Raw genomic sequence first — 12033 nt, forward strand, 5'->3', positions numbered from 1 at the left:
CAGTTCTGGTGAATGAAGGAGCAAGCTTTATTGAGCATTTCTGGTACAAAAACTACAACGTTTTGGTGAATGGATGGACAAATTATACTTGATTTCCGAGAAGAACCTAAAGGGTATTGAATTCTGAGGACAGTTCCAAAAGAAAAAAATATTCTGGGGATGATTTCATTACAATTCTCCAAATAATTTCCAGTGAATCTTGCAGATAGTTCCAAGAAAATTTCGAAAAGAATACCGAGAGAATCAAATTTTGAATGAAATTCCAAAGGGATGTTGAGGAAAATTTTTTTGAGGAAAATTCCGAGGATAATTTCAAGCTAGTTCTAGGAAGAATTTATGGAGATTGCAGAGGAAATTCTTCTGAAACTTTAGGGGAATTTCAGTTCCAAAGTGTTCTGAGAAAAAAAAGTTCTAAAATATTCCGAGAAGAACCTTAAATATATTGAATTCTTAGGGCAGTTCCAAAATATTTCTGGGGAGAATTCCAAGAGAAATCTACGGATAATTTCTAGTGCACCCTGCAGATAGTTCCAAGATAATTTCGAAAAGAATACCGAGAAAATCAAATTTTGAGTGAAAATTTTAAGCTAACTCCGAGGATAATTTCTAGCTCATTCCGGGAAAAAATTCTGAAACTCTATAGGAATTTGAGTTCCAAGGTGTTCTGAGAAAAAATCATGAAGAGTTCTAAGCATAATTCCAGTGGACTTCTGAGAAGAATATCAAAAGAGCTCGTAGGAGAGTTCTAGAAAAATCCTCGAAGAACCTCAAGGATATTGAATTCTGAGGACAGTTTCAAAGTATTCTGGGGAGTATTCCAAGAAAACTCTGCGAATTATTTCTAGTGAATCCTGCAGATAGTTGCAACATAATTCCGAAAAGAATACCGAGAAAATTAAATTTTAAGTGAAATTCTAAAGAGATTTTGAGGAAAATTTCAATAGAGTACCGATAATTTCTAGCTTATTCCGAGAATAATCTTCGGATAATACTGAGGAAATTCTTCTGAAACTCCAAGGAAATTTTAGTTCCAAGGTGTTCTGAGTAAAAGTCAAGAAGAGTTCTAAAAATAATTCCAGAGGACTTCTGAGAAGAATTTCAAAAAAGCTCATAGAGTTCTAAAAATTTCGAATAGAACCTCAAGGAATTCTGCGGATGGACTTTTTCGAAACTGTACAAAGTCTAAAGACAGCTTTTGGATTCCCTAAATGTCGTCATTCCGTTGATAATCATGTACTCGCTTGTCAAAATAGTTTTGAGCGCGTTTGTTCCAGTCGTTAAATATTTGTTAAACCTCTTTAATGATCGTATTAGCCTTGGTATTAAGGTCAAAACTCGGAAAAGCATGCCGCAAAACATTGTTACAACGATTCCTACAGGGTTCAGAAATTGGAAAAAAAAACGACCGAGATGCTGGGCAAACACAATCGCAGTGATACCCATGTTGGTAGTATGGACACGTGGAAAAATTTCAAAATCAGGAAAGGTATCGACGAAGAATTGGACCACCAAAAAAAGAGGTATGATTGCTGCTAGTAAGGCAAAGCGGCTACAAAATTGCTATATAATGGAACGTTTCATCGATATTATGCGCATACTTTACAAAGGTGGCCGACTTCTTCGTGAACATTCGGAAGGAGCGGAAAGTGTGCCACCCAGTTGGTAGCTAACTATGATCCTGTGCCGGAAAAACACTTGGTGGAAGGTGCCAAAAATTGCCAGTACACAAGTAACCGTATTCAAAATGACATGATTACATCGTTGCACAATGTAATGTTGCGGAACATTGCGAAATCCTTGTGAGGAAAAACAGTGGTAATCATTGCAGATGTGACGAGCGATTGTGGGCACCAAGAGCAGTTGGCGATTGTCATCAGTTATATTGATAATGATCGGCCGACGGAAACATTTGTGGGTGTGAGACGGGTGTTGAAAACAGACGCGACGACCATCTTCAATGCTATTGCTGAGGTCTTGACACCGATGCAGATTTCTTGGGAGCAGGTGTTGGCAGTATATTTTGATGGTGCCAGCCCAATGGCTGGCAGCACTTCTGCAGTACAAGCCAAGTGCAAGGACGAAAACAGCAATATACTTTTATGAAGAGCTTTGAGTGTGTTGGTTTATTTTCTTTTAACAGATACGCGTATTTCGTCTACTACTTGCAGACTTCATCAGTGCCAAGTACTCAACACCACTGATCAAGATTGGATTGATCAAGAGCAATATAATGTTTTTTCACTGCTATGCGAACTGTTTGAACCTTGTACTTGTCTACGCAGTGTGCATGCGAAAGTGACTTCAGCTGAATCCGACCACCAAGGCAACAACATTGCAGGAAATGTATCATTTCGGTTAAAGCCCTACTATTGCAACCATTTGACGAACTGATCATCATCGACATTGTCGATGGGATTAAATTGCCAATTCCATTGGCTTAGCAGTTTCTATTGAAGAAGATGAACTACCACCGGAGTAAAAAATAAATAAAATTAGCTAAATTGAGCAGAAGGGTATCAGTGGTGGGTGGACATCACCGTCTCCCACGCACTTTGGAGCACTCTCCATCCTCAGATTAAATGCACCATAGCAAAAACAATTGCCCCTCCTTCACAAGATTTCTGTGCACGCTAGTGGGATCTGTGCATAGTTATAGCCGATGCTAGTCCAACTGGATTGGGAGCTGTTTTGTTGCAGCAAGGTTCCGATGGACACAGAAGGATTATATCGTTTGCAAGCAAAGCTTTAACAGTAATTGAACAAAAATATTTTCAAACAGAAAAGGAGGCACTTTCTTTGGTGTGGGCGGCTGATAAATTTCAGTTGTATCTGCTGGGCAAACGATTCAAATTGATAACCGACTGCAAACCACTACTTTTCTTGTTCAAAGAAAGATCTAAACCCAGTGCCCGAATTGAACGTTGGGTTTTGCGTTTGCAGACATACAATTTCGAGGTGATTTACGAACCTGGAACGAACAATTTGGCTGATGCACTCTCTAGATTGTCGGTTTCCAAACCAGTGGCTTTTAGCACATCCGATGAAGCCTGCATTCTACAATTAGCACTTACTGGAATTCCGTATGCCGTATCAGTACAGGAGGTTGAAGAAGAATCTTTGAAAGATGATGTTCTCCAAAACGTACTGCAATGTTTGGAAACTGGGATATGGAACGATGTCGCCAGAGATTTCAAACCGTTTGCATCGGAACTTTGTCGAGTTGAAAACCTTCTGTTGAGAGGTGACAGATTAGTCATTTCGGTAAAATTAGGACCACGAATTCTAGACATTGCCCATGAAGCGCATCCGGGTATAGTTGTTATGAAAAGGAGGCTTCGACAAAAGGTGTGGTGGCCTACATGGACATGGAAGTGGAGCTATACGTTAAGAGGTGTAAAAATTGTACTCTGGTTTCATTACCAAACCCGCCAGAACCACTGATTCGAACGAAACTGCCAGACAAAGCATGGGCAGATCTAGCAATCGATTTTGTTGGTCCACTACCATCCGGGCATAATCTACTTGTCATTGTAGACTATTTCAGTCGTTTCTTGGAAGTGATCATCATGCGGCAAATTACGGCAAGTCTCACTGTGAAGGCATTACACGAAACTTTTTGTCGTTTTGGCATGCCGGAATCCATAAAATCTGATAATGGACCCCAATTCATCAGTATCGAGCTTCAAGATTTTTGCAAGCAGTTTGGCATCGAACACAGGAAAACAACACCCTACTGGCCTCAAGCCAATGGGGAAGTGGAAAGAATAAACCGTTCCACTGGGAAGAGATTACAGATCAGCCAAGAAACGTCAGGATCCGATTGGCAGTGGGATCTCAGAACATTTGTTCTGATGCATAATTCCACACCACATTCTACAACCGGCGTTGCTCCATCCATCCTTATGTTTGGGAGAAAACTTAAAGACAAGCTACCAGGATTGCTAATGAAAGGTTCAAAAACTCTCGAGGAGATCCAAGATCGTGACCATGTACAGAAGGTGAAAGGAGCAGAATATACAGACAACCGACGCAGGGCAAAGCCAAATGATCTGGAGAAAGGTGACATAGTAGTAACAAAACGTGTGCATAAAGAAAACAAACTGTCAACTACATTTGATCCTGAAGAATACATTGTTGTTTCTCGTACTGGCTCAGATATGATTTTGAAGTCAAAGGAAAGTGGGAGGATAATTCACCGTAATGTATCACATTTTAAAAAGCTCGTTTCAGATGGTAACGATGCCACAATTGACTCGGAAACCTTAAACTCAGAAGACCAAAACGATCCATTGGAGTCCACACCTCCAAACACCGACGATGCACCATTAGGCGAGGATGAATCAAACCGATCAAGAATGGATATGGTTAGCCATCGTAATCTTCTGCGGAACAACTCACCAAATACAAGAAGTGAATTTAAATCTCGTCCAAAAAGGGAATTGAAACATCCATCATACTTAAAAGATTATACAGTTAATAACCTTTTTTTTTCTCGCAGCACATTCGATCATCCCTGTAGTGTCGATCATAGCATAATTACCTATACTTATATTAATCTTGAAGGTATTATACCTGAACCAAATAGATACATTGCTACTACCGCTGAACATACCTTTGTATTAAGAAACCTTGAAACAGAAATAAAATAGTTTTTGTCTATCCACGAACCGGAACGGACGCGTGTATTTATATATTAAAATTCCGATAAACCGAAACTCTACAATCCCTACCCGACGACAAAGATTATGTGGATCCCGGACTCCAAGGAAGTGTTCCCCGATCTTTTGGCAACGAGTGGAGATTACCTGCGTGTCTGGCGTGCCGGAGAACCGGACACCCGGCTGGAGTGCGTTCTCAAATATAACAAAAACAGTGATTTCTGTGCTCCGTTGACTTCGTTCGATTGGAACGAAGTCGATCCCAACCTGGTGGGAACCTCTTCCATTGATACGACCTGCACTATTTGGGGCCTGGAAACGGGTCAACCTCTGGGTCGAATAAACCTCGTTTCTGGCCATGTCAAGACTCAACTGATTGCACACGACAAAGAGGTGTACGATATTGCATTTTCCCGAGCCGGAGGTGGACGTTTACCGGCGATGTACATATAATTTTTATTTAAGGTGATACTCTAAGAAAGCCTTAGCGTGAAACTTCAAAGGCACAAATGCCAGCTTCCACAAAACATACAAATTGGAAATTGCTACTTTCTGTTTGTAGTAGCGCAGCAAACAAGGAGTAGCAATTTCAAATTTGTATGTTTTGTGGAAGCTGACATTTGTGCCTTTAAAGTTTCACGCTAAGGCTTCCTTAGAGTATCACCTTAAACGTACAATATTGTTGTCCGTGGTCTAGCGTTCTTTTTAGGAGTGTTCAGCCGTGATGGAGAAGGTACCAGTAGTTGTTTATTGCTACATTTAAGTAAAATAAAACAATAGATAATTAATTGCCCCTTCAACCACTGATAGAAGAGAAGCATCCTGAAAATATCAGTACAATCAATTAATACCGTTCCACTCAGGTGGAATTTAGCCTCTAATTAGATTGACTATGATCAACAATTTATTTTGCTTGATCAACCGTATTCGAAACAATCTATTAGTCGACTTCGTCCTTCGTGCTGCACCAGTTCACCGTACAGCAGACCCCAAATAATCATCCACTGTGTGTGCGCGGCGATAATTGCGTTTGCGAAATCAATAAAGGACATGTGTTCTTTCCACAAGTGAAATCCAATTAGCAGCAGCGCTAGCGGCAGTATTATTTGAAAAAGTTTTTTCGTATATTTCATTTAAACGGATTTTTCCTCTATTGATCATCATCGATAAATATCTACACGAATAAAAATAAAATGCGAAAATTAAAACGAAAAAAAAAACTAATAGGGGGATTAGAAACAAGCAGCGCAGCGTGACTAATTTAGGCTTTCAGCATACACGCTTAATATAATAAAACAAAAATCTAGAGCCCGATAAAAATACGTAATAGTTAATCTGCTATATAGAATCAATTCCCACTCTCTCGCCATCATCATCATCATCAGCATCAGCATCCTCGCTAGCAAAGAGGGGGGCAAGAAAAGGTTTCTCTTGTTAGACAGCATTGCGTGGAATTGACTTCGATTCACGGCAATCAATCATCATCTTCTCTGGCATAGGAAATACTCTTATTTTGATTCTAGAGTTAGTACGATTCCGTTGCTTTTTCTCGCTAAAACTACAACAACCACGATTGCTTGTTTTGATTTGTTTTGAATTTAACATTTTTTTTTTCACAGATACGTTACCCAGATTTTTGCTCCTTTCGTTTTTTTTTTCTCTTCTCTTTTTACACAGATCAGTCTAAATTAGCTTTTCAATTTGCGTTCTAGTCCAATGCAGTTTACAGTTGGCTATTGGCGCATTCCAAAAAATATAAATAACTATTTTTGTATACAAGTTTCCGAAACAGGCGAATACATATAAAAATATACAATCAACAAATTTTCTTAAGATTAGAGGGTTTAAAAAAAAGCTTGGGTTTTATACGAAAAAAATAGAGATAATAATTTGATTATTATTGCTGCTGAATTGAATCGCTTGGCGCGAATTGCATTCTGCCTTATTGAACTAGCATTGTTTTCCTATAGAGCATATGCATTTATAGTAAAATGTAACGTGTAGAAAAAGTACGGCTCTCTCTCTCTTTCGCTCTAGCTCTCGCTTTCTCGTTCCCGATTTGTATACATTCAATCACACTCCCATCATCGCGTGGCATCCGGACTACTTGAGCGTGATCCGGACGTTACCATTCGGTAGCTTCTTCATCATGTTCCAGACTTGTATCCGAGTCATGCGTTCGATTGTAAGGTCATTAATGGCAACAATTTCTTCGCCGGCCTTGAGCAAACCGGATTTCTCCGCTGCGCCACCTGCAATGGGGAGGAAAATTGGAAAGTGAGTAAATCGTGCTCAAAGTTAGACTGCGGAGATAGTTAACTAACCCATGAAGATCTTCTTGATCATCAGCGGCTTGTTTCCAGCGGGCGAATCGAAACCACCTTCGATGGAGAATCCGAGACCAGCGCCGTCCTTCAGGATTTCCACCATTCGGCTGCCCTCGATTGGCGAGGAAATTTCATCTGAAATCATGAATAAACCCTTGATTAAGAAACCTCCAATTAGACTGCGTTGCCTTAACTTACCACTAGCAGGAGTGATCGAGGAACATTTGGACTCATCGGCTGAGAGCAGACCATCTTCGGAGGCGGTTCCATCGAAGACACTTTCAGCTGTAAAACAAATGCCATTGTTAGTTTCAGCATCATCCCACTCAAAGAAAAAAAAAATCATGCGACCTACCTTCATTGGAAACGATATCCAGATCCAAGTCGAGCGATCGCGACGCCTTGTGTTGGATCTTGATCTTGCGTTCGTAGTCGGGAATTTCGTTCTTCTCAGCCAGCGAGCTGAGCGAACCCAACGATGGCCTCTTCGTCTTCGACAGGGTGTTGTTGTCGATGACCAACGATTTGGAGCGGGTTATCACCATGACCACTTCCGGGCGAGGTGTCTGCAAATGGGAAATTCTCATAAGATCGATCCTCTTTTTGAAAATCACACGAAAAAACATACCTTAAGTACACTGAGCGACTCCCGATGAGTCAGCCCACGCATGCTCAGTCCGTTGATGGAGAGAATGCGGTCACCTCGTCGCAGTCTACCGTCCTTCTCCGCCGGGGAGTTGTTCAGGATTTTGTGAATCTACAAGCAATAATTTCCATTAACAAAAATTCAAAATCCCATCAAAAAGTTATTCAACTCACCGTAATCTCCTTGGCCTCGTAATCCGACCCACCGGCCAGGGTGATCCCAATGCTGGATTCCGGAGTCTCCCTCTGTAGCACGATCACGAATGCTTCCGGTGTGGCCAGCGGAGGATCGGCCTCTTCGATGATCAGCTGCAGGTCCTGGGGTGTGATCAGACTATGGCTGCTTCCCAGCGACGAGAAGCTACCGTAATCTGAGGGTGTGCTCTGCAGAGTTTGCGAAGATCCGGAACAGTTTGCCACGTTGTTACCGAGCATGCTGTTCGTCTGCAGTGACGACACTCCCGACGACGATGAAGCCAGGGAATCCCACGATGAGAAACGATCGTGGTTGTTGTTGACTGTGGTGGTGGCAGGCGTCGATTTGGCTACCGGTGCAGGACTTTCCTTTGCCACGGTCTTCATGGGTGCTGGAACGACCGTGCTGTTGTTGGACTTTGCCTCAAACGACTTTCGAATCTCTGCCAGATTCAGCTTTTTCGTATCCACCGATGATCGCAGTTCACGCTTGGTTGGGGCCTGAATCTCCTCTGCCGTTTTTGAAATTTGCTCCGAGAACGATCGAGCGAACTTTTTCACATCCGGTCTCTTTGGAGCCTCCGGTTCCTTGGCGACGATCGTCTTGGCCGCTTCATGACGAACCCACTTGGCCAGATCGGACATCGTATTCGTCGATCCACTGTCTACCGAAATGCTCTTGGCAGCCGCGAAACTGATCTTTTCCTTCACGGCCTCGACCGGTTTCTGCATAGGAATGACCACTTCCGTTTCAACGCTAGCGTTCTCTTCTACATCCGAAACCACCTCAACGTAGGAAGCAACCTTGATTACCTTATCTACAATACTGTCTACCGTATCAACCACCTTGTAGTGGGTCAGTTCCTTTTCCTCAAATCCATTCGACTTGCCACTGTTTCCGGTTGATCCTCTTGGTTTCGACTTGGATTTCCTCCTTTCTTCTTCCTCGTAACCATCCGTACTGTCTCCATCCTCGTATCGTTTAGTCTTTCCATTGGCGGCATCTTCAATCTTAACATCACCACGTCCGCTACGACTCTTAGCCGAAGCCAGTACATTCTTCCTATTCATGGTCATCTCATTCGATGAAGATTTGGAAATGCGACGGCTCATATCAATCGCCGGGGTACTTCCTACTGAGCTGCAGCTCGCCTGCGAACCGGAACTTGATGTCAACGTCGAGTTCGAACTAGCAATCGAGGTGTTGGTCTCCGAACTGAGCGTTCGCGTAAGAACGTACTTCTCCGGAGGGGATGGAGCAACCGGTGAAACCGGAGGCGAAGATATGCGAGAGCTCATAACCGAATCGCTGTCGTCGCTTTCGTCTTCTGTGGTTAGACTGCGTTGATCCAGACCCTTCGGCGGTGGATACACGAGGGATGTTCGAGGGGGTTTTGCAGGTGGAACGGGAGCCAGTGGTCGGCGGAAGCCTTGCTCGTCCAGTTCCGGCTTCGGATCGGACTTGGGTGATGCACCGTTAAGGTTGCGGAAAATACTCTTATATGTACCGCCGAGTTCCGGAGTGGTCGGTTTCGGAGCAACCATCGGTTGGAATGAGCTTCCATTGGATTTGGCAGGCATCGGCAGCGTAGCCGTTTTGCGGTTGTACAAATTATCCGGCATCTTATTAAGTACGTTCGAGGAGAGGATTTTCTCCGAGTCTTTGCTCTTGATGATCGGCAGACCGATGATCTTGAAATCGGGCAAGACTTCCGTTTCCGGTACCTTTTCCGGAATGACCAGTCCACGCAGTTTGGACATGGACTTCTTCCGCTGTTCGAGCAGGTTTGTGATGGATGACTTCCTCCTCTCTTCAACATTGTTGCTGATCGTTGCGAGACTATTGCCGTTCGAGTATCCGGAAAAGCTAGTTGTCCTCGAAAGGACTTTGGCATTGCCAAACATTCCTCCATTGTCCAGCTTGCCTTCTCCGTTCGATGTCATCGTCCCGTTCGATGGGTTCAAGTTCTCCACGCTATACGCTTTGCCCAAGACCACCGGTTTCGACGTCTCCAGCCCATACTTGGTCTTGTAAGATCCATTCTCCACGGTCCTGAAGTCCGATGCACTCGGAACGCTATCCACTTCGTCCAGATTTTCCACGCTATGTGCCTTTTTCCTCAGCGTAGCGTACGCCTCTATTGGATCCACAGCTTTCCTAGTGAAACCACTCTCACCTCCACCGAGTAAATTCTCCGAACTCTTGGTGAAATCCTTGGAGAACTTTCTCAGTGCAGGCGAGCCTTCGTTTTCCGATCCAGCTCCACTGGCACCGGCTCCGGAACCATTCGAAAACATGGCAATCTTGTCGCGAACGCTTCGTTCCGACTTTTCATCCTTGCGCCAGTTCGATCCGACGAGGGTGATTCGCGAGGGAGGTTTGTTGATTTCGTGGATGTCAAACGACCGGCGGCGGGATTCGTCCTTCGGCAGGGGAAGCGTGGCGCTGAAGATCTCCGACGGAATCAGCGAGTTGCTGCGTGCCGGGGATGGGAAGATCGGAGGTTTCTTGAAGGTGGTCTGATCCGGTTGATTCTGGTCCAGTGACTTCAGGACCAGATCCTGACGGAAGACTTTGCGAGGTACCGCCGGTGGGTGGCTCTTCGGCAGGTCCGGAATGTCGTCGTAGCTGGAAGTGGATGGAAGGAGATGGGGGGTTAGAGATTTGTGTTCTTTGTAGGTGGAAGGGGTTTAAGGGGATCAACGCAATGTATGGAGGTCCTTTAAGTGGTATTCCGTTAGCTCTGAGTTAGTTGTTGTTGTTGGTGTTGTTTTTAAGATATGGTTAGTGCTACGGTTTTGAGATTATAAATAAGAAGTTAATAATTTCGATGAAGCTAGAACATTGAAAACGTATTTCATGAATAAAGTTCCGAGAGGACTTAAGTTTGCTTCAGAGGGAAGTTTAGGTACACTGCCCTACAATTATGGATAATCAGCTAGAAACAATTATGGATCAGTCAGACTAGCATGTTAATCAAATGGAGGTGATCCAAATGGAGGTGATCCAAATGGAGGTGATCAATATCAACAAAGTTTTGAGAGAAGTTCAGAGGGAAATTGTGGGTGGACTTTTTAGCAGTTCTAGATGAACTTCACGAAAGTTCCAAAGAAAAGGTAGGAATGCTCCGGGAGGACTAAAGATAAGTTCCGGAAGTATGTTCTCTGACAGCTTTCAAAAAGTTTACAAACATCCGAGAGGAATTCAAAGGTGTTCCGAGGAAACTTCAGCGAAGTTTCGACGGAGCTTCAAGGATGTTCCGAGTGAACTGCTGAAAAATTGCATCATTTTCTGAGAAAACTGCTGAAAACTTCTTAACATTTCACGAGTAACTTCAAAGAAGTTGCTTTGGAACTGCCCACAAGTTCCTTTCCAACTTATCAGAATCTATCCAAACGTATTTTAAGGTTATCTAGATTAAAATTTCTCAAAATTTCCATGCACTTCCTGGAAGCTCGTGAACTTCATGAACTTCGTGAAGTCCCTTGAAATTCTCGAAAGTTCGGAACTTCCGAGAACTTTTCGGAAAATCAGTGAATTTGTCAGAAGTTCCGTGAAATTCTCGAAAGTGGAGAAGTGCAGAGAACTTCTGACGAGAACCTCAAGGAATTTCCAAGGACAAGTTCAGAGAGCTTCCGACAGGAAAGTCAGGGAGCTTCCGAGGAGAAGTTCAGAGAAATTCCGAGAAGAAGTTCTGAGAACTTTCGGAATGAAATTCAAAAAACTTTCGATGAGAAGTTCTTAGAACGCCCAACGAGAAGTATTCAGAGAAGTTCAGAGAATTTCCGACGAGATGTTCAGAGAACTTCCGGCAAAAAGTTCACAGAACTTCCGAGCAGAAGTTCAGAGAACTTCCGAGCAAAATTTCAGAGAACCTCTGAAGATAAGTTTAGAGAAATTCTGGCGGGAAATTCTAAGAACTTCCGAAGAGAAATTCAGAGAACTTCTGACCAAAAGTTCAAAGAATTTCCAATGGGAGGTTCAAAGAACTATTGACGAGAAGTTCAGAGATCTTCCAAGAAGAAGTTGAGAGAACTTTTGTCAACGATTCCGAAGATAAAGTCAAGTAATTTCCGGGGAGAGGTTCAGATAATTTCCATAGAAAAATGCAGCTTCCAACGAGAGGTTCAGTGAATATCCAACGAGAAGTTCAGAGAATTTCTGACGAGAAGTTAAAAGAACTTCCGGCGAGAAGTTCAAATAACTT

At 43.1% G+C, this 12033-nt stretch overlaps 1 protein-coding gene across 1 annotated transcript in view; it reads right to left on the reverse strand.

The window, feature by feature from the left end:
- Nucleotides 1–6351: 6351 nt before the first annotated feature.
- bbg (big bang) overlaps nt 6352–12033 on the reverse strand; it is a 203297-nt gene continuing 197615 nt past the window's right edge. The window contains exons 4-9 of the mRNA XM_065217503.1: nt 7805–10454; nt 7614–7742; nt 7341–7551; nt 7184–7270; nt 6983–7120; nt 6352–6910 (exon numbers count right to left, since the gene is read on the reverse strand). Coding sequence (XP_065073575.1) covers nt 6762–6910; nt 6983–7120; nt 7184–7270; nt 7341–7551; nt 7614–7742; nt 7805–10454 — 3364 coding nt within the window. The 3' untranslated portion in view covers nt 6352–6761. The remainder of the gene's footprint in view (nt 6911–6982; nt 7121–7183; nt 7271–7340; nt 7552–7613; nt 7743–7804; nt 10455–12033) is intronic.

This window comes from Ochlerotatus camptorhynchus, unplaced genomic scaffold (genome assembly GCF_037179485.1).
Source record: "Ochlerotatus camptorhynchus isolate MF236.1 unplaced genomic scaffold, CSIRO-AGI_Acam_v1.1 ptg000077l, whole genome shotgun sequence".
Classification (NCBI taxonomy): Eukaryota; Metazoa; Arthropoda; class Insecta; order Diptera; family Culicidae; genus Ochlerotatus; species Ochlerotatus camptorhynchus.